The sequence below is a fragment of the Chiloscyllium plagiosum genome, chromosome 2 (assembly GCF_004010195.1).
Source record: "Chiloscyllium plagiosum isolate BGI_BamShark_2017 chromosome 2, ASM401019v2, whole genome shotgun sequence".
NCBI lineage: Eukaryota > Metazoa > Chordata > Chondrichthyes > Orectolobiformes > Hemiscylliidae > Chiloscyllium > Chiloscyllium plagiosum.
The window spans coordinates 133,773,563-133,797,250 of NC_057711.1; the positions used below are offsets into that span (position 1 = coordinate 133,773,563).

The 23,688-nt window shown below is 38.1% G+C and overlaps 1 protein-coding gene across 5 annotated transcripts in view; it reads left to right on the forward strand.

The window, feature by feature from the left end:
• Positions 1-21,752, forward strand: part of plaa (phospholipase A2-activating protein) — a 36,764-nt gene extending 15,012 nt beyond the window's left edge. For 4 of the 5 annotated variants that reach the window (XM_043718705.1, XM_043718712.1, XM_043718722.1 and 1 more), the window contains exons 5-14: positions 878-1,045; positions 3,101-3,236; positions 5,194-5,363; positions 10,848-11,005; positions 13,158-13,377; positions 15,939-16,007; positions 17,909-17,980; positions 18,489-18,605; positions 19,327-19,494; positions 20,996-21,752. In XM_043718705.1, coding sequence (XP_043574640.1) covers positions 878-1,045; positions 3,101-3,236; positions 5,194-5,363; positions 10,848-11,005; positions 13,158-13,377; positions 15,939-16,007; positions 17,909-17,980; positions 18,489-18,605; positions 19,327-19,494; positions 20,996-21,564 — 1,847 coding nt within the window. In that variant the 3' untranslated portion in view covers positions 21,565-21,752. The remainder of the gene's footprint in view (positions 1-877; positions 1,046-3,100; positions 3,237-5,193; positions 5,364-10,847; positions 11,006-13,157; positions 13,378-15,938; positions 16,008-17,908; positions 17,981-18,488; positions 18,606-19,326; positions 19,495-20,995) is intronic. The other variant, XM_043718731.1, reaches the window with a different exon arrangement.
• Positions 21,753-23,688: the final 1,936 nt, after the last annotated feature.

The following is a 23,688-nucleotide window of genomic DNA, read 5'->3' on the forward strand; positions in this document are numbered from 1 at the left end:
CCACCTTATCTCAGTCCCAACCCTCAGACTCAGCACCGCCTTCTTGACCTGCAATCATCTTCTCAACCTCTCCGTCCCCACCCCCCTCTCCAGCCTATCACCCTCACCTTAACCTCCTTCCACCCTATCACATTCCCAACGCCCCTCCCTCAAGTCCCTCCTCCCTACCTTTTATCTTAGCCTGCTTGGCACACCTTCCTCATTCCTGAAGAAGGGCTTATGCCCGCAATGCCGATTCTCCTGCTCCTTGGATGCTGCCTGACCTGCTGCGCTTTTCCAGCAACACATTTTTCAGCTAAAATAACTTCTGAAAATAGTGTCTTTTAAGCATTTTTAAGCTAGCATTATTAAAAGAATACCTCGGCAACAAAAGCTGAAGACAATAACTGTATGTCGTAAATCAGAGACTTGGATCCTCTTTTTTAAGTTTGAGGAAGATACAGGAAAATGCACAGCACCTTTGGGCCATACAGCCAAGAACTCCACTAAGTTAATTGATCTTAGACATGATGCAAGTGCATGTATTGCAATCCTAACACATTATGTGCAATGCTTTTCTCTCAACTGGAAGCGAAAAGATTTTTTGAAAATTTGGCATTAAATCATTCCATGAATGGATAGCAGGATACTTGAATGGAACATCCATCGACTAGTTAGGTCGAATGTCCTGGTTTTGTAGCGTTTATTTATGTGCCATTACTTACAAGAATGCTGCACCCACACTTAATTTAAAAAGTACAACCCCAAAATGTTTATTTTGATTTTTGTTACCTTGTTCACATTTTTTTAAAAAAAGAGATTTTTGGACTTTAGTGAGTGAAAAATGGAAAATGTATAAATAATGTTGTCATTTTATATTAACTTTGACCATTTTTAGGTCATAACGACTGTGTTAGAGGACTGGCCATTTTGAATGAATTAGAGTTCCTGTCTTGCAGCAATGATGCCACTGTTCGTCGATGGCAAATCACCGGGCAGTGTTTGCACATTTATTATGGGCATACAAATTATATTTATTGTCTATCAGTCTTCCCAAATGGAGAAGGTAAGTTATTTTTTAAAGAAACGTAACTATATAGCAGCCCTCATTTCTGGTAATTAAGTTTAACTGATCAGACTGCAAGTATTTGTATTCATGGAGTTGCTACCAACTCCATGCTAAATATGACCAGTTGAATTTGTGCCAAGAATCTTGCTGTTCATTTTACCCATTCTTGATTCTAAAATTACAAATATAGCTTTGAAACTAACAATGTTCTTTGGGTACAGATGTGTGCACTTGAATGTGTATGTGATGTAACTGTCGTTACGTTTGGGGAGAGAGAGTCTTATGCCATCAGAGAAAGCATACAAGCAAAGAGTTTCAGGAGTAGAACCTGATGCTGTATAGCCAGGGAAGTTTACTTTAAGCAGCCTCTTTAAGTATTGGCTATACTCTATTGGTAAAATCCTGTTATAATGATTGACTTCCTCAAATTTAGGACTAAATGAATCATATGCACATTTCCTTGTATAGACTGTGCAATAGATTAGATTAGACTATAGTGTGGAAACAGGCCCTTCGGCCCAACAAGTCCACACCGACCCGCCAAAGCGCAACCCACCCATACCCCTACATTTACCCCTTACCTAACACTACGGGCAATTTAGCATGGCCAATTCACCTGACCTGCACATCTTTGGACTGTGGGAGGAAACCGGAGCACCCGGAGGAAACCCACGCAGACACGGGGAGAACGTGCAAACTCCACACAGTCAGTCGCCTGAGGTGGGAATTGAACCCGGGTCTCCGGCGCTGTGAGGCAGCAGTGCTAACCACTGTGCCACCGTGCCACCCAAAATAGTTTTGTCCTGTTAACTTGAAGTAATTTAACTCTAGGTACAGGGCGTTTCCATTTATTGACTCAATTCCAATTTTAAACCAGTTCAGTATTGACGCTATGAAAATTAAAAATGTTTCCATTCTTGTGACCCCAATAATTTCTACAAAGTTCAGGAGTAGGGATGTAGCTGTGCTTTAGGGGCAGCTTGTAGATTAGTTTGGAAATTGGGTGGAACGGTTGACCAAAAGTCCTTTTTACTTAGTTAAAGAAAATTGACCATAATTGGCAGTGTATGAAAAGCTATTTTTCTTCAGCACGTGTCTGTAAATTAGTTTGATTGGACTTTTACTGAAAACAGCTGTGAATGAGTCTTATATATGATATACACTTCCTAACACGACGATAACCTTAAAGTGTCACTTTTTCGAGTCAAACTTTTTACAGAGGAACTTCGATTATCTGGCATTTAATTATCCAAATATCGTATTATCTGGCAAGATCGCAAGGTCCCGATGCTTGGCTAAACTGTTATCCTACATTTGATTATCCAGCATTTAATTAACCGAATGAAGTACTCCCTGCCCCTGTCCTTTGGATAATCGAGGTTCCTCTGTATTCTGTATGTGATATTTTGTAATAGCTCATCATATGTTAATAGGCTGTGGCTGCATGCCACTGACCATTAAGTGTTCTGGTGGGCAAAAGCAATGTCAAGATGGCACCAAGCTGCTGCTTCTGTTTCTTGGGAGCTCAAAAGGTGGAATTGCAAGTGTGTTGGATGACTAAGAGCAATTTAAACCTCATTAATTTTAAGCTGATACAAAGGCATCATTAATGTAGTGACATTGTATTTCTGCTTTAAAACAAAAATGGAAATGCATATAATGTATGGAACTTCATATATTTAAGCATATTTTATGCAGTGCTGAAGATGTTTAAGAGTTGTTGTTTCAGGAAGAATAGCAAAACAGTATTTAAATGAAGGAAAAAAACTGCAAGATTCTGATAGACAGGAATCACAAAATTGTAATTGGATACAAGTGATTAGGAAAACACATAGAATGCTGTTGTTTCTTGCAAGGGGAATTGAGAATAAAAATAGCTAAGTGCTGTGACAGCTGAACAGGGTTGTAGTAAGACCTCAGAGTTGCTGATTTATAGTCGACTTGTTGTTTCAGCTCAATCTTTTTCAGTATAAAACATAGTTTTTAATGATAGCTTTTTGCAGATACTTTTCTTGAATTGTCATTGTGCATTGGCTTCTTTCTTCCCTTCAGATTTTGTTACTACTGGTGAGGATCGATCCTTAAGGATTTGGAAGCGTGGAGAATGTACTCAAACAATCAGGCTTCCAGCTCAATCCATCTGGTCCTGCTGCGTACTGGATAATGGTGATATAGTTGTGGGATCAAGGTAAAATTGCTGTACAGCTGCAGAATCTCATTATTTATAGTTTTATTATACAACTTAGTCCTTCAAAGCTCGATTCATTGGAATGTTGAAATTAAAAATTCAAAATTGGTCTTTGTTTTGGGACCAAGAATATATCTTGCTGATATTCTATCAAACTCTCTCCCTCTCCTTAGCCATTGTCTTTATTGCTGCTGGATTATATTGCAAACAATAGTTCAGGATGTCGCTGCTTCAGGCAGCAGATGTACAGAGTTGGCAATTCCAACTTATTTGAATGTCCAGATGGTTGCAGTGAAATGAGCTAAATTGAACATTATTCCCTGTCAAAAGTTCTTCGACAATTATTTGAATCCAAAATCTTTAAATCATTTTAAGTTTGGCATTATGCTTCTACCACCATCATTTTCTTCTACAATATGAACCGTTTTTAAATTCTGTACTTATTCTTTGCATATAACCAGTGATGGATTGATGATTACAAGATCTTTTATTTCCTTGCTGTTGCCAGCTGCATTTCAAATTAATTATACCTGAACCATTTATACCTAAATTAGCCCATTTCCTAATCTAATAGATTTCTGGGCATAAAGAAAAGCTGTCCAAAGTAGCAAAGACGTATTTCCAAGTTCCATTTTTTTTTCTGATTCTGCACACCCATTTCTTGATCAAGCACTCTTTGTATTCCTTAGTTTCTCTCTCTTCTCTCCTCCCCTCAAAATGTTGGCTATTTTCTGATTTTTTTTGTAGCTATTGCACTTCATGCTGTCTAAGAGACCACTACTTTGTGTTATAACTTACAGTTCGTGTTCATTGCAAAAAAATCCATTCCTATAAGAGACCAAGTCTCCAAGTAATTAAGATTTGAATTTTATACCGTGAATTAGATTAACAAAGAAATCACCATTATACTTGAATTCTGATATAATACACTAGAAACCACGTGGGATGACTATCACACCCTCTTAATTTTGTAATACAATGATGCTAGTAAGGCAACTCACTGCATTCAAACTAAAACTTAGACTTACTGAGAACTGAGATCATTCTGCAAAGGCAGTGAAGCCAAGAAAAGTGCTGATGACTTCAGATACTCAGGAAGCAATGGATGAACTTCATTCCATCCATATTTTAAAATATTTTGAGTATTTTTAATGTCGCTTTATTTGTAAGACATTTAGAAAGAGGATCTTTGGAACAAAGGCTATAAAGAGGCACAATTTCTAAAGTATCCCTTGGAATCCAAGTACCTGTTACAGAAACTGAGCTTGACTTTGCACTTGTGTATTTTAAAAAATATTGACTGGTCTCTCAAAAATAATGTTTTAATCTGAAAATTTTAGTGGCAATTTATTTTTGCCAACCAACTATCATGCTAGACAAGTAGGTTTTTGTACAAATAACTTAAAAGTGTAATTGCAAATCCTGGGAAAAATTTAGTCATTAATTGAGCTACACCTAACTTGCTTTTGGATAAATTTGGACAATTTCATTTCGATAAACTCTGCTGTCTTTATCCAAACTTGCACTGAGTCATCCATCACTGCTGCCTTTGCTGGTCTACATTGACTCCTAGTTAAACCATGCCTCAGTTTTAAAATTCTCATTTTTGTGTTCAAAAAATCTGGCCTTGCCCCTTGTAACTTCCTACAACCCTTAGGCCTCTACTTTCTTCACATTCTGGCTTCTTGTGTATTCCTCATTTCCTCTACCCTGTTTTTACTTTCAGCCGTTAGGCCTAAGCTCAGGATTTCTGTCACTTTACTCTGCAAACTATCTTTCCTCTTTTTAAGATATATTGCTTCAGTCTTCTGCCCTAATATCTTCCAGGTTAGTGTCATGTTTATATTGCTCTTTGTATCACTTGCAAAAATGTGCCACAGTTATTTACTACATTAAAGGTGCATTTCCAGCAGGGTTTTGACCTCTGATTACCTATGTTGCTTTCTTCATGCTATAGTGATGGCATAATAAGAGTGTTCACTGAGGCTGAAGAGCGAACTGCCACTGCTGAGGAGATCCAAACTTTTGAGAATGAGTTGTCCAGTGCAACTATTGACCCTAAAACTGGAGATTTGGGGGATATAAATATTAATGAGCTTCCAGGAAGGGAACATCTTGATGAACCTGGTATGTTATGTTATTCCGTTTTAACGTAACTGTTTAGCACTAAAGTATAAATTTAGCAGTAAAATTATTATTAAAAATAATTTATAACAATTGACATTGACCAAATAAAAGTTGAAACTGTTATTCACAAAATGCAAAGATTACTTTGTCAAATGCATGTCTGTAGTTTTTTTAAGTATGGAATATTTAGAGGTGCAAATGTTTATCCTATACTGCAGCTTGATAATATATCTTGCAATATTATAGTAATTGACTTTGCAGACTGCAATTAATGGTTATATCTCAAATTTATAATTTTAGTCCTGTTTACCATTTGAGGTATGAAATATCAACATTTTACAACTTGATGCAAAACAGTGTAGCCTCTGGCTCACTGTTTAAAAAAAAACGTAATTTTCAGCAGTTTTGACATAAGGACTTTTGCCTGTAAGAATTGTGTTGGGGTTCATTACTGTATTTGTACAGAATAAACTTTATAAAAAGATGTATTTCCCAAATGATGAACGGTAATAACTTCAGGACAAAGTTTCACTTGTTGATGCTTTCATGGTAACAAATTAAATATAAATCAAACATTGATTAGCATTCATCAAATGCACTGAACTGAAGAAAAAGCAGTTAAGATGCAATTAAGATGTGTCTTACAATCATTTCCATTGTGTACTGTGTGTCTGGCGAGTGTTTAGCATTACAAGGACAAGTCCAAAGTTAATGCAGGCTCTCTAGGTTCACTTCTCCCTGCCATGCTAGATCAAAGCTTTGTGCTCTTTTATAAGTCAATTTAATCAGCCTGAGTCTTATAGATCAAACTTTGACCAGCAACACGTACCTTGTTGACTTGCTGTTCCTTAACTCTCCAAAAGACTGATCAGTACTGTTTCCTTCCTTCCTTGTTTATTAACATAAAGCAGTCTTTCTCTGCTTCCCTGCACAGTGGTACTTGCCTTGTTGGTCTCCTTCTTCCCCCATATCTCAAAATATAACTTGACAGGCAGAATCTGGAGAATTTAAAATGGGGGACTGTGAAATAGCAGAGACACTAAATGGCAGCTTTGCTATTTCACTGAGGAATATGCCAGAAACCTCCAAGTACTTAAGAAGACAAGGTCTCTGAGGAAGTCATTTCGGACTCAAATTAACTCTGTTTCTGTCTCCACAGATTCTGTTAGACCTGCTGCATTTCTCCAGCATTTCCTGTCTTTATTAGGGAAAATGAGGAGTTGAAGGAAATTAATGGGCCTGAAATTTGAAACGTCCCTAGAATGTGATATCCTACAACAGTGTTGAAGGGGCTATCAACATTGGTGATGCCATCATGAGCCAATGCATTGGTGTTCATCATTCAAAATTCTCCAGTTCTTAGAGTCATAGAGATGTACAGCATGGAAACAGACCCTTCGGTTCATCCCGTCCATGCCGACCAAATATCCCAAATCAATCTAGTCCCACTTGCCAGCACCCGGCCCATATCTCTCCAAACCCTTCCTATTCATATACCCATCCAAATGCCTCTTAAATGTTGCAATTGTACCAGCCTCCACCACCTCCTCTGGCAGCTCATTCCATACATGTACCACCCTCTGCGTGAAAAAGTTGCCCCTTAGGTCTCTTTTATATCTTTCCCCTCTCACCCTAAACCTATGCCCACTAGTTCTGGACTCCCCCACCCCAGGGAAAAGACTTTGTCTACTTATCCATGCCCCTCATAATTTTGTAAACCTCAATAAGGGCACACCCTTAGCCTCTGATGCTCCAGGAAAAACAGCCCCAGCATGTTCAGCCTCTCCCTATAGCTCAAATCCTCCAACCCTGGCAACATCCTTGTAAATCTTTTGTGAACCCTTTCAAGTTTCACAACATCTTTCCGATAGGAAGGAGACCAGAATTGCACGCAATATTCCAACAGTGGCCTAACCAATATTCTGGTACAGCCATAACATGATGTCCTAACTCCTGTACCTAATACTCTGACCAATAAGAGAAAGCATACCAAATGCTGCCTTCACTATTCTATCTACCTCTGACTCTACTTTCAAGGAGCTATGAACCTGCACTCCAAAGTCTCTTTATTCAGCAACCTTCTCTAGGACCTTACCATTAAGTCCTGCTAAGATTTGCTTTCCCAAAATGCAGCACCTCACATTTATCTGAATTAAACTCCATCTATCACTTCTCAGCCCATTGGCCCATTTGGTCAAGATCCTGTTGTAATCTGAGATAACCTTCTTCGCTGTCCACTACACCACCAATTTTGGTGTCATCTGCAAACTTACTAACTATACCTCTTATGCTCGTATCCATTTATGTAAAATGACGAAAAGTAGAGGACCCAGCACCAATCCTTGTGGCACTCCACTGGTCACAGGCCTCCAGTCTGAAAAACAACCCTCCTCCACCACCCTCTGTCTTTTACCTTTAAGCCAAAACTCACACAAACACAGGTTATAGTCCAACAGGTTTAATTGGAAGCACACTAGCTTTCGGAGCGACGCTCCTTCATCAGGTGATTGTGGAGGGCTCGATCGTAACACAGAATTTCTCGCAAAAATTTGCAGTGTGATGTAACTGAAATTATACATTAACAGACAATCAATTCTTCAATGTATAATTTCAGTTACATCACACTGCAAATTTTTGCGAGAAATTCTGTGTTACGATCGAGCCCTCCACAATCACCTGATGAAGGAGCGTCGCTCCGAAAGCTAGTGTGCTTCCAATTAAACCTGTTGGACTATAACCTGGTGTTGTGTGATTTTTAACTTTGTACACCCCAGTCCAACACCGGCATCTCCGAATCATGACCTTTAAGCCAGTTCTGTCTCCAAATGGCTAGTTCTCCTTGTATTCTGTGAGAGTTTCTGGAATAATTCCTGCAGATTGGAAGCTAGCAAAGTTTGCCGTTCTATTTTAAGAAGGTCGCAAGAGAGAAAACTGGGACTTGCTAGCTTTTCATCAGTAGTATGGAAAGTACTAGAATCTGTTATGAAGAAGATGATAAATGGACAATTGGATAATTATGTGATTAGGAATAGTCAGCACGGCTGTGTGAATGAAAAATAAATAACTTGTGGAGTTTTCTTTCAGGAGGTTACCAACAAAATTTATCTAGTAGCATTGATGGATACAGTATAATGGGTCTTTCAGAAGGCTTTTGATGAGGTTCCCTTCCCTCATGAGATTTTGGTTAGTGAAATGATTTAAACGTGATATACTGGCATGGATTAAGGATTGGCTAATTGGCAGAAAATAGAATACGTAGCTGTTCTCCTGTTGGTTGACTGTGACTTGTGGAATAACACAGTATCAGTTCACAATATATATCGATGATTTGGATATGGGGTCCAAGTTTGTGGATGAAACAAAGCTAAGTGTTTTGTGAAGAAATGTAAAATAATTTGAGGAGGAGTTGGAAAGTGGGCTACAATATGGCAGGTGGAATATAAGGTGGAAAATGTGAGGTTATCTGCTTTGTTTGAAGGAACAGATGTGCAGAGCTTTTCTTAAATGGTAAGAAGTTGGAATAAGTGGATGTGCAGCAGATTTGGTTTTTCTTGTCAATAAATCACTGAAGGTTAATATACAAGTCCTGCAATCTCTTGGGAAGGCTAATGGAATACTAGCCTTTATTGCAAGAGGATTTGAATACAGTAAGGCTCATGTCAATTGTGTAGGAGGTTGGTTATACAGTTCCTAGCATATTGTATGCTGATTTGGTCATCTTACTATATAGAGAAATTAAAATGAAGGTTCACCAGGCATGTTTCTGGGATGGCAGGACTGTCTTTAGTGGAGAGATTGGGCAAACTGGGCCAATGTTCTCTAGATTGTGAAACAATCAGAGGTGATCTTAATGAAACCTATAAACTACTTTGAATGACATTGGAATGTTGATCAGCTACAATTGTGTTAAATAGCAGAACAAGCTTAATGGACTGAATGGTATACTCCTATTCTTATGTTCCTAAAATAAAACAAACCAAGCTATTTATGTATATCAATGGAAAAGGATTTCAAACACACAAGACAAAACAAAGCTCCATCCGCATCTGAACACTATCACTATGCAGTTATTTGCAGTTCAGAAAAACAATTCCTTCCCTATCAAAACAATCGGTGTTACTTGGGCTTCTTTCTATTTCTAGTCCTCTAATCTGTGAGGAGTTTTCACTGACCATTCACTCCACTGAGAACTTAGATTTCTTTAGTCCTTTAATGATCTGTAGTGTTCTAACTAAACATCCCTTGTCCAGAAGTTTTTACAAATTATATCCCTTACACTGAGGTGACTAATTCCTACCGCTGGTCTGAACAAACATGTTTTCTAGGACAAACTATTCTTGCACCTGACTTCAGTCACGTTGTCTTTGAACTGAATTCAGATGCCTTTTGCTTTTCTTTAAAAGAAAACTTGCTTAATCTAGGCCCGCTAAGTGAATGGTTTAATGTTTTTCTTTTCTCCAGTTGTAAAGCCCCACAGTATAAATGATCATCCATTATCCAGACCTCCAATCACCTCTGACACTTAATTGTTTAAAAACGAAAAGGCTGACCTAATTAATTATTTAAGCCTTCACAGAATTGGACCAAATCCATATGTGCCACTAGGTTAAAATCCAAACTCATTTTAAAAAAAAGCATATATTGCTCAATTTCATCAGTTTCATTAAAAAAAAGTACCACTTAATTACTATTTAAGTTAATATTGGAGTTTGATAAGTGTGCACCATGCAAGAATCTTCCAATAGTTTATTGTATTTTATTACATTGAGTTCGTTTTAAATTTTCGAATAGACAATCTTGACTTTGAAGAAAATGCAACATTAGGGATTTCTTTTTTCTATCGATTTCATTCCAGCATAACAAACCTGTACTCACTCCATTTCTATATTTCTAAAGACAGCAACCTCTGTAGAGTTCAATGTTAGGGATAAAAATCTTTACATGTACACTGGGTTGGCTAGCTTATCATTCTGGTACAGGAGTGGGGAACCTGTGGCCTTCCAGGCCATTGTGTGTGGCCTTTTCAATGAATCCAAATTTTGCAGAACAAATCTTTTACTTTTTATTAAAATGTTTTTTCATCCTTTATTATTTTTATTTTAATCTTAAAATGAATGTATTTAAAATACCAGAGAGTAAAAGAAAATTCAACAAAATAATCCTCACAGACTGACCGCCACAATTTAAAAAAATGTGAATTTTGAAGAATATATAATTGAAGTTTCTTGGATGCAGCCTTATTAGATTACAACTAACATAATGCGGCCTTCCAACATGTAAAGGTTCCCCATCTCTGTTCTGGTACCTAAAGCCAGAGAATAAATGTACACAACTTGGCACAAGATAATTTGAAAATTCTGTTGTTTTCTGATAAGTCCAATGCCATCATGTAAGGGCAAATTACACCCAGACAAGAAGTAAGGTTTCAGTTTCAGTGTTCAGTGTTTGAACTTGGACATTTTTTGGTTTGTCCTTATTTTCCAGGCACAAGGGAAGGTCAGACACGACTCATCAGAGTTGGAGATTCTGTTCATGCTTATCAGTGGAGTGTTATTGATGGACGATGGGTAAAGATTGGTGATGTGGTGGGCTCATCAGGAGGAACCCAGAAAACCTCAGGCAAAGTTCTTTATGAAGGAAAAGTATGTTTCAGAATGGGAAAGAAATGTAATCTGCACTTGCAGTGTTTGTATTGTTACTTTATTTTTATAAAATAGAAAATTCTATGGTCTCAATGACCGTTTTAAAAATTTAATTTGAATCTTCTATCCGACAGCAACAATGTTCTCTCGTGCATTTATTTGGTATATGTGAATATTTAACATTCTCCTTTGAAATCGTTGCTTTGTTATCTGCCAAATAAATCCCGTATCAGCCAATTAATATCTTCAGAACAGCTTCCAAACCAATGACCCCTACCACCGAGAAGGACAAAGGCAGCAGATGCACAGAAATGCTGCCAACTGCAAGTTCCTCTCCAAGCCACACGCCATCCTGAGTTGAACCTTTACGGTTGATTCTTCGCTGCTGGGTCTAAATGCTGAAACTCCCTTCCTACCAACACTATGGGTTTACTCACACCATGTGGACTGCTGTCATTTAGGAAGGCGCTTTGCCACTGCCCACATTGTTAGATTAGATTCCCTACAGTGTGGAACCAGGCCCTTCAGCCCAACCAGTCCACACCGACCCTCTGCAGAGTAACCCACCCAGACCCATTTCCCTCTAACTAATGCACCTAACACAGACAGTTGCCCAAGGCTGGAATCAAACCTGGAATCCTGGTGCTGTGAGGCAGCAGTGCTAACCACTGAGCCACCGTGCCCTCGTGACAGCAACTAAGGATGATCAGCAAATCTTGTAGTGCTTACATCCTATGAAAACAAAGGAGTAAATCTAAAAATTATCCCAATGAAATAAAAATGAAAATACATTTGAGTTTTTGCTATCTCAATTTATCTAGTTCCTGGAGCATTCATAATTAGTCTCTGCTAATCTTATAATATTTGGTTACTGCTAACATGTTGCCATTACCTGATTGAAAATGTAGAAAGCAGCCTCAAGGTCCAAGCAACATCCCATTCAGTATCTACAGCAAAATCAGAAATACTTAAAAATTGCTACTTCCTGTAAAGTCTGCCAACTCCTTGTGTATTCTCGTAAAGATCTACAGCCTGCCATAGCATCCCACATGATCATTGTGCGTTCCGAAGCCTGTCCTGCCTCTAACACACTTTCTACATCCACATTGATGTGAATCCCCATGACAGGTTGCCCAATATCCCCAACCCAACCTCTTCCACGTCTGAGATAACATTGTGCGAACCCAGTATAATCTTGGTCCAACAGATTGATGTGGTTGTTATAGTGTGTGAATGAGGGAGAATGGATATGCTGGTTTGCTTCTTACTTAAGTCAACATAACAGTGAAAAAGACAACTAAAATCTTTCCCTAGGAGAAAGTGAGGACTACAGATGCTGGTGATCAGAATTGAGAGTGTAGTGCTAGAAAAGCGCAGCAGGTCAGGCAGCATCCGAGGAGCAGAAGAATCAATGTTTTGGGCATAAGCCCTTCTCCTGATGAAGGGCTTGTGTCCAAAACATTGATTCTCCTGCTCCTTGGAACTTGCCTGACCTGCTGTGCTTTTCCAGCGCTACACTCTCGACTAAAGTCTTCCCCTGTCAGTATACATGTGTTCCATTAGCAAGTCCTCACCTATATCTCCTCTTTGCAACATGAGGAAACTGGGTGCCTCACAACCCCCCAGGCTAAAGATTTAGAGGAACACTGAGAAAGTTTGGATCCCATGTGTATGTCTTGATTCTCGTGGATCAAACTCCCAGCTAAAAACAAATTGCTCCATGCCAACAAAAGTAAACCCTGACGTAAAATCTGAAGTTGAACCCAAAAAGGAAGCTATTGTGGTACACTGTGCAATATGTCATCTTGTGAATTTGCAACCAAACTTGATAATTTGCACTGACTTGATCTCTCCTTGTCATCACATCCGATTAAAAGGTTTCGCTTCGGCGGGTCGGTGTGGACTTGTTGGGCCGAAGGGCCTGTTTCCACACTGTAATGTAATGTAATCTAAAATCTAATCTAATGTCATCTTGTGAATTTGCAACCAAACTTGATAATTTGTACTGACTTGATCTCTCCTTGTCATCACATCCGATTAAAATTAAAAATTACACAACACCAGGTTTGAGCCAACATGCTAGCTAAAGTTCAGACTTTTTTAAAAGGCTAATGGGTTTCAGCATCTATTTTCTTCTGTTTTTCTTTTTTAGGAATTTGATTATGTATTTACTATTGATATTAATGAGGGTGGACCTTCAATGAAACTGCCTTACAATATCACTGATGACCCATGGCTTGTTGCCCACAATTTTTTACAAAAGAATGACCTGAATCCAATGTTCTTAGATCAGGTTGCGAATTTTATTATTGAGAACACAAAAGGACATACACTCGGATCAACAGGCTCGGGATTTTCAGACCCTTTTACAGGTTAGTAAAACAAATGTACTGCAAATGTGTCTATTTTCTAAATGTAATGAACTCACGCATTCTGAAGAATTCCACTCGCAATGGTGTATGTTTGTTTTAACCATTGAATATATTGTCCAGAAATTGAACAACAGGCTTTCAGGAATTAGCTGAAAACATCCTTGATCTTGCTAACTTTTTATAAATAACCCAAAAATGAAGCTACTTCACTGACTCATACAAACCCATTCAAGAAAACTTATAGGAGTAAAAGAGTGCACTGCTGCAGTTTGTTAGGGAAAAGGAAAATATTTTTTCACATTACTTTCCTGATGTAATGTGATGATCAAGGTTGTAGATCTTATGAGAGGTTTTATTTTATCAAAGAATTGGCTAAAAGAATTTCAACAGCCCAAGTGAAAGAAATTTGAAAACATTTCTCGAATGTTGATTTTGTTTACCATTTCTTGATGAACCTATTTTGCTATCCAGCATCCGAGGAGCTCGGATGCTGCCTGAACTGCTGTGCTCTTCCAGCACCACTAATCCAAAATCTGGTTTCCAGCATCTGCAGTCATTGTTTTTACCGATTTTGCTATCCAGTCTGACTCTCTCATATGTGCTAGGGTAAGGATGTGTCACATAGAATGGAAAAGTCTATTTAAGGGTAGAAAGATAAGTCAGTTATTGGTCCACATGGAAGACACTGATTCAAGATTTCAGGCCTTTTTTAACCTTAGAATATGAATTTGGGAGACTAAGAGAACATTTAACACACTGAATTAATCAGATGCTTCCCATCCATACAGAATAATTCCCATGTCCCAGCATTGATGACATTGCCCAACAAAATATAATCTCTCTTTGTGACCCACACCAAGCAAACTTCCTACTGTTCCTGGCCTTTCACTTTATAGTACATGGTTGGAGGAGTAACCGTGAATTTGACATCAGAAATTTTGCTCCATGTTTCCTATTCTCTCAATCTCATTTTCTAGACCAAAAATAGTTGTCACTTCTCTTGTAATTGAGTTCCTTGTTACTGCATTTCTAGCTCTGTTGCTTTTTGTGACAGTTAGAAATATTGAACTGCAATAGATCTATCAACACTTTTGACAGTGGATAGCTTCTTACGAATGAGAGTTTCTGATGACTTTGTGTCCCTATTGCATACCATTTTGTAAACAGTATTTCCAGAATAAACAAATTTATTCGGATACCACAGACTCTGACTTATAGCTTTTGCCTGTAAATGAATCTGTTACTTCCAGGTTTTGCTTTTGATTGAATAGCAAGTTGTTTTTCTCCTTTAGAAAGGAATCTGGTCTATTTATTGGATAATCTGTCTGATCAAAGTTATTATTGGTTGACCAGGTGTAAGCTTAGAAGTCATAGAAATTTGAAGTTAAAAATTGTAGAAGGATATTAATGGTAGGGTGAATTTTGAGTGCAGGAATTTTGGATCTGATTTCATGAACATGTTGTTCCAACACTAGCATGAACTGGTTTACAGAAATGGGTGGAAACTGAAAACCGGCTCTGGTTTTCCTTTGTTCGTGGTTTATCCAATTCCCTTTTGCAGTTTATCACCTAATTTACATATACAACCCCTACAGTAGCAGATTCCAGATAATTGAACTAGCTGCTGTTAAAACCAACCATCTTCTCTCTTCCTCTGGCACTATTTGGCAGTTATTTAAGTCTTGTTTTCTAGTTACCAATGCTACTACTAGAATCAAGAAAATCTATCTCTACTCTTTTAAGATTTTGAGATGTCAATTCTTCCCTTAACTTTCTCTGCTTTAAGGAGAATAACCCAGGTTTGTCAGTCTCGCAGGTGGGTATATATTAGACACATCTGTATTATTTGTTTGTGGGAAAAGTACTTTACAACTCATGTATTTGGATAGTTGCAGAGATAAATATGCTTTCTTCATTTTGTTGGTGGCAAGGTTTTTGAGCTGAGTTCATTCAACTAATGTAAAAGATTGAAGATGCTGAATTAAGTGTAAGTTCACAATTGAGCAAAACTGACTATCTTACTCATAAGCAGACTTTATGACAAGGAAAGAAAAACATTGCTGGTTTTTAATGTAATGAAATGTAAACTTAACGTGCCATGGTGGCACTATGGCTCAGTGGTTAGCATTGCTGCCTCACAGCACCACGGACCCGGGTTCGAATCCAGCCTCTGGTGGGTCACTGACTGACTGACTGTGTGGAGTTTGCACATTTTCCCATTGTCTGTGTGAATTTCCTCTGGCTGCTCTGGTTTCCTCCCACAGTCCAAAGATATGCAGATTAGGTGAAATAGCCAAGCTAAATTGCCCATAGTGTTTAGGGATGTGTAAGTGGGGTGCATAAGTCAGGAGTAAATGTGGAGTGATAGGGTAAGAGAATGGGTCTGGGTGGGTTACTGTTCGGAGGGTTGGTGTGGACTTGGGCTGAAGGGCCTGGTTTCACACTGCAGGGAAATATAATTTCTGAACAACTATTCCAGATTTCAAATATCTGAAAGAGTCTACACTTTATAATCAAATCAGTCAAATTTACCAATTTATAATGCACTAATCATTTTGCAGGCTCGGGTCGTTATATACCAGGGACTGGATTGAGCTCTGGGGGCACAAGTGGAGTGGATCCATTTACAGGTAATGTTTTTCTCTGGGGAATAGCTGTTTTTAATCAAATCAAGTAATTTTATGGTTATTTTTTTTTTTAAAAAGCTGACAGTAACAGCTCCTTGAAAATACATGGATGGAGGAGAGATGCCAAAGTGAGCTTAGGCCCCTTAGTCTCATTCTATAAGGAAATGATAATGGAGAATCAGGCATGTTGAATAAATACTTTGCATCAATCTTCATGGTAAAGGACACTGTTAGTGTTCCAAAAATAGTAAATAAGCTAGAAGCTGCTGGTGTGTTCTGTGGAGGAGGACAGGAATGAATCACTATAATTACAATATTGAAGAAGTACTAGTAAAATTAATGAACCTAAAGGCCAGTGGTCCCTTGGATCTGATGGATTCATCATTCCTTTCATTTTAAAGGAATCGGTTACAGAGAGGATACACTAGTAACAATCTTCCAAGAATCCTTAGATTCTGGAAAAATCCAGAGGACTGGAAAAGCACCAATGTAATGTCCATAATCAAAGACAGGAAAACAAAAATAACAATAGACCAGTCAACCTAACATCTGTCACTATGGATAATGTAAGAGTCTATTGTAAAGGAAATAATAGGTGAACATTTAGAAATGCACAATATAACCAAGTAGAGCCAGCATGGCTTCCTGAAAGGAATATCATGTCTGACACGTTTACTGCAGTTCTTTTGAGTAGGCAATAAGGAGGATAAATAAATGAACCAAGGAATGGCTGTCCCATATTTAATTGAGTTGAAGTAGGTTCAATGTGTGTTCTTTGATTGCAGAGTTCAGGACCCAGCATACTCATGTATGTAGTTCTAGTGTACACATCTGTGTCACCCTGCAGTTGCAAGTATTAATTCTAAATTGCTTGTGTAATTCTTTGCACAGTCAAGATTAACCACCAAATGTTGTCCAATCGCAGAATCACATCTCATGTTAGACAATGTTGCGAGATTTGCAAGTGCAGGCTGGTTGGGTATAGTCAGTATCTAGCTTGTTGTGAACAATTAAAGAGATAAGCTGTTTGGTAAATCCGTTACTCCTCCATACCTGGCATCACTCGGGGATTGATGTTCAGATACAACATGATTCATTTTGTGTGATAGGCAGGACATCTTTTAGGCTTTTTTGTAGTATCCTGTTAGTGGGAATATCCATTCATGTTGCTCCAGCACACCAGCAGCATGAAACAGCTAGCTTCACCTGTTGCTCAAACTTGTTGAGATATGTTGTCCTTCCAGGGTAATATGAAATAAAGGTGAGTAATTTAAGGTGAAATCCAATGCACCATGGTCTTGGAGAATGGTGTAACATATTCAAAATGGCAGATTGCTTACGCCTGTTCCTGACTCTCAGATAGTGACACAAGGTGTCTTTTTCAACTCAAGTTTTAATGGTCTTTCACTAATGATCTAGCCCTCCCTAAGGTCTAAATGAACCAGTTGTCTCTAATGCTCCCAGCATTAATGACTTAATCCTGGAGTGGTTCTCCTTATCTGTGACTTTCTATTGGTCATAATGTTTGACACTTTAGGGGCTTTGCACTTCCATTTTATACTTTTTGTGGTCATCTTATCTGAGTAAAGATAGAGTCAGCTTTGATCCACTAAATTTCAACTAGAGTTTGCACATAGCATTTGAAAATGCTTGAATTCTGATCCACAGATAAGCAAACTGGATCATCCTTGGAAGATTCTTGCATTACTGGCAAAGCAAATTGAAATGTGGATGTGCCATATTCCTTTGTAAATATGAGATTTTTTCAATGTGAAAAATTAACCTTGAAGAGGGACCCTTGATTGATATAACATAACTAGGAGTATGTAATGCACTTCTAAGATTGTGTGAACTAACATGCATTCTGGTGTTGATATTATCGACTGTCCTTGTATTCATTGTAGGATCTGGTCGCTATGTACCTGGCTCCACACCATCGAACCTGGCTCCTTCTGCAGGAGGTGATCCTTTTACAGGTGGAGTTTGAGAACTACATGGGGAGAAATAAATTTATATTTTCCTGGTCTGGAATGCTACATTTCCTCCACAATTCACTGAATATTTAGTGTAATCTGGATGGTTTGCCATTTTTAAAATATAGAACTAGTTCCTGCATCAGTTTATGCATCCCAAGAGTTACAGAGAAAAGGGATTAATTTATTGTACTTTATCTGCCCTGATATGTTTTTCAGTTTCAAAGAGCTGGAAGTTTTTAAGAGACTGTTCTTCACTTTGTGGCAGATAAACCCACCCTACATTAGAAATCTAATATCTCTTGTTGTTAGTAGTTACTTTGAGTTCATAAAAATTAGTTTTGTGCAGACTATCATTGATACATTAATAACAATTATGAGGAAGATTTTGACTCACTTATTGTAAGGATGATTCTGAGACCAAAGTATGAATAGTATCCATAATTTATTAAATAATTTTATTAAAATATGAAAACTACTTTTACATGATGACATGTTGTTTTGTTCACAGGAGGAAATGCCTATGTTTCTACTGATGGACATGTAGGTACTTTACCCATCAGTAATCCTTACTTTCCAAAAAAAGATCCTGTAACATTTGATCAGGCAAATATAACCCAGATACTAGGTAAGTGTTGTCACTTTGCTCTTTTAATAGTTTTTGATTTTTTTTTTACACATTTATTAAAGAAATATGGGTAAATTACAACAGTATGAGGCATCTTTCATTTGGCTTCTGATGATACTATGGCTTTAAGAGGTGTATTTTGTTTTTTTTTGTCAGAGGGGTTTTGAGCCATAGGTGCTAAGCAGGAATAATAAAAGCAGCATCAGTGGGTTGAATCAGACTCCTACAGAACCAGGCTTTTAATGTAGCTTTCAGTAATTGTTGGGGTTTGGAAGTTGTTTGTGGAACATGATCTCTCTCCTTGCTACAGCTAAAAAAACTTTGGTTCTTTCTCTCTGTCAGAATTGCACGTGTGAGAATTTACTGAATTTGCCTTGACCCCAAGGGTGTATTTATGGGATGTTACTATGTTGGAACAGTTGCTGTTTAGTAGTTAAATAATCTGTTGTTCTGTTAAGTTTTCCTATAGATTTAAAATTATACCATGCTTCTTTCTTTTGTTTGTATTTTAACTGTAGAGTAAGAATAAAGTGTATTTTGCCTAAAGCTAAGTAGTATAACCAATCAAATTTACATCTAGAACACAGCACCTTACACTTGTCTTTAAATAAGATAATAGTTATGGTGTAGACTATCCTTTTGATATATTTTCAGGGGGTTTGGTTTCTAAGGCTTATTTTGAAAACATTACAAATTTTTGAAAGAAACAACTGTATTGCAGGGAAGCTAAAGGAACTGAATGGGAGCACACCTGATGAACAGAAACTATCTGAAGGTGACCTACAAATGCTTGAGAAGTTTATTTCTATTGTTTCTACTCCTTCTGCACTAGAAACCCCAACAGCACAGCAGCTGGAGATTTTGTGGAAAGCTGCTCAGTGGCCTGAAGGTAATAATTGACAATATTCATTTTTGAAATTGTCTAAAGTAAAATGGTCACTTTGAACAAATAAAAGAAAAAAACACACTAATCTCAATATTAATGATAAAGTGTTGTTGAATATTGACATTGCCATAACTGAAGATGTCTTAAGTAAATGCAGCAGGAATGTGTACTAATTGATGTTGCAATTCGATACCGCCATGTTTTCTTTCCAAGAGTATAGATAAATTATCTCAATGCATTACAGTATATTAACTATTTTTAAATTTTGCTTGTCAGTTTATATTTTTTGTTTCTACTGTGTCATTGCTGGCTCGGTCAGTATTTATTGCATGTCCCTAATTATCCTTGATGGTATTGGAACTAGTCACTATGTAGGGTAGCTCCATAAATTGTCAGGTTTGCTTACTGGCTCTGAGAAGAGAGTTGGGGAGGGTGGATGGGCAGTGTAGTGATCTCTCAGACTTTCTGGGCTGCTGAGACGTACATCTCCTGTTTAATCCCAACTATCAACCACCACCTCCCCAAGATCCCTAGCCTACCCTCAATCACATGTGGTCTGCATCCCTTGTCAATCCTGGGCACCTATCAGTGCATTGCCAACAGCTACCATGACTCTCATGGCAATTACAGCACCAGTGTGATTTGCCAGCAGCTGTGAAAGGAGAATTTCTGATCCCTGGGGTCTGTAGCTGGCCAATTGTGTTTAACTGACACTAGATACAATGGGCAATTCCCAAAATAGCAATACATAATTACACTGGTTATCCATCACGTGAATGAGATTTCATCTCCTGGATTAAGTTCTACCCAGTTGAACAGAGCTGATTTTCCTATCATCACAAGTTTATGTTTTAGAGAAATCTATGGGTTTAAGAACTGCTATTTGCATAATTTTGAAACCTTAACACGAGTGCTTTGGGTAAGCTTTTGTTGTCAGCATGTTTGAACTTGATGGCAGGACCTTTCTCTTTATAATTACTATGGCTATTCTGGCCACTTTGATTAAAATCGAAATTTGGAGGTGCCGGTATTAGACTGGGGTGGGGCACAGTTTAAAAACCTGGTTTTGTGAGATTTTTAATTAAAATCAAAGAGTTTGAGAAGCTGAGGACTGTATTTACGTCAGCTGAAAGTTAATTCAAAATTACCACGAAGCATATGTTCTTGCTAGAGTTGGTGAATTAACATTTTTTAAAGTGATGTGGCAAGATTTAGCAATATTGAGCTGTGTGTTAATGTCATATATTTTAATGTGAGAATAGCAAATAAAAAGTTATTGGTCTGATGTAGATTTGGTTTGCTTTGTTTTTGATGATGCATTATTTTTAAAACAAAAAAAAACCATGTCATACAACAGTCAGTAAATACTTCCTTTAAAAAGTGCTAACAAGTTGATGACATTTCATGCAATCATTCAGATATTATGTAGCATTATATTTTCAATATGTGATATTGACATTGCTTTATAAATTTTAACTTGTCTTAAATCTTTTCCCTGATCTAGACATTGTGTTTCCTGTGCTGGATATTCTTCGTCTAGCTATGAGACATCCAGCAGTAAATGAACATTTCTGCAGTGGAAACTATAGTACACAATTCAGCAACTACCTCTTAAACAAAATTAACCTGCAGGGAAAACCGGCAAATCAAATACTCGTCCTCCGAACCGTCTGCAATTGTTTTTCTAGCCCATCATATGGTTCAAAGCTCATGATGTCCTTGAGAGAGGCAATACTTTCCCAAGCAATAGAAATGAAATCCGCTAGCAACAAGAACGTTCACATAGCACTGTCCACTTTAATATTAAACTATGCAGTAAATCTGCATGCAGGAAATGATATTGAAGGTAAAGCAAATTGTTTATCCATCATTAGTACAGCCATAGAAGCCCTCCAAGACTATGAAGCCGTTTTCAGACTTCTGGTGGCTCTTGGGACAATTATTAGTGACGATCCTAATGCCTTGCAGCTGGCTCAGTCGTTGGGAGTTGATTCACAGATCCGAAAGTATTCTGCTGTGTCAGATCCAGTTAAAGTTGGTGACTGCTGTAGATTTGTTCTGAAGATGTTGTGATTGCGAATTGTAGATTTACTTGGGTTGCATCTAAGTGGTATTAATTTTAATTACTTTGTTCTGTAACTCTAACAAATGAGTCAGATGGTAGGTCAAGAAATGCTGGAAAGTTCTATTTTTGTGATGGAACTATCACAGTAAAAGACCTACATATAAATAAAATATTAAAAATAAATGATTTTCCAAAATGTGACTGTATGTTTTTTGTTTGCATTACTTGAGAGAATTCCAGTGAAGTGAAACAGTTGGCTTATCATTTTATATATAAAACTGTACTTGTAAACATTCAGATTTGTCATGACAATTTTTTTAATGGCCATTGAAGAATAATAATTCCCAACCTAATTTGCTGGTTTATGACACAGACAATTGATGAGGGCAGTTAACTGGTTGCAGGGCTTCTCCACTATGCCATAATATTCCCATCATCCAATTCCATTGCTTTTGCATAGTGGCTATACCTTGGAACTTGCAGACTCTGTCATTAAATCTTTCATTTAGGAGAGAACATTTCATCTTGCAGCCTCTTTTTCAGCTTTTTTTTTGTTATTTTTGATAATAGATTTGCCAGATAATGGAGTTCAACATTTTTATCTCGCATGTGGAATGCAACATTAAATAGTTTTGTTGTGAAGACAAAATGTATTTGAGTTAGGTCATACAAAGTGACACTAATATTAATGGACTGAGCAGTGGGATTACATGTTTTTGAGAGGCCTGGCAATGGACATAATGTACCAAATGGATTACCCCCTATGCTCTAACCACTCGATTTCACGGTTGGGGGAGTCCGTTTCTAGATTGTCTCCTCATACAGCATGGAAACAGACCACTCAGTCTAACTTGTCCATGCCAATCAGATATCCCAACCCAATCTAGTCCCAACTGCCAGCACCCGGCCCATATCTCTCCAAACCTTTCCTATTCATGTACCAATTCGGATGCCTTTTAAGTGTAATCATACTAGCCATCACCACTTCCTCTGACAGCTCATTTCATACAAGTACCAGCTTCTGTGTGAAAAAGTTGCCCCTTAGGTCTCTTTCATATCTTTTCCCTCTCCTAAACCCATGCCCTCTAGTTCTGGAGACCCTCACCCAGGGAAGAGATTTTGTCTATTTATCCTATTCATGCCCCTCATGATTTTATAAACCTCTACAAGGTCACCCCTCAGCCTCCGATGCTCCAAGGAAAACAGCCCTAGCCTTTTCAACCTCTCCCTATAGCTCAAATCCTCCAACCCTGGCAACATCTTTGTAAATGTTTTCTGAACCCTTTCAAGTTTCACAACATCGTTCCGCTAGGAAGGAGACCAGATTTGCACATAATATTCCAACTGTGGCCTAACCAATGCCCTGTACAGCTGCAACATGACCTCCCAACTCCTGTACTCAATACTGACCAATAAAGGAAAGCATACCAAACGCCTTCTTCACTATCTTATCTACTTGCGACTCCACTTTCAAGAAGTTATGAACCTGTTCAGCAACACTCCTCAGGACCTTACCATTAAGTGTATAAGTCCTGCTAAGATTTGCTTTCCCAAAATGCAGCACCTCACATTCATCTGCCACTTCTCAGCCCATCTGGTCCAGATCCTGTTGTAATCTGAGGTAACCCTCTTCGCTATCCAGCCCATTGGCCCATCTGATCAAGATCCTATTGTAATCTGCAGGACATTGGGCATCAGTTTCCAGATTGTTGTCTCCTGGTCTTGGAGTAGGTTTCCAGATTGTCTTCTCCTGGTGAACCAAGGCACAATCAAAAGCTTTGGCTTGTGAGCTATACAGGCAGATCACAAAGTTAAGTAGCATAGATAAGTAAATAATAGGTACACTGGCAAAAACAAAAAACAGGTACAGGCAAATGTTAAGAGTTTTAAGAGTCCATTCAGTATTCTAACAACAGTAGGGTAGAAACTGTTTCGAAAACGGCTGATGCGTTGTTCAGGCTTCTGTACCTTCTCCTCGATGGTAGAGGTTGTAGGAAAACACTGTCAGGGTGGGAGGGATCTTTGAGAATGCTGGCGGCCTTTCCTTCACAGCGGGCCTGGTAGATGGATTCTATAGATGGGAGGTTGGCCTTTGTGATTGTCCGGGCCGAGTCACCGATCTTGAATGGTTC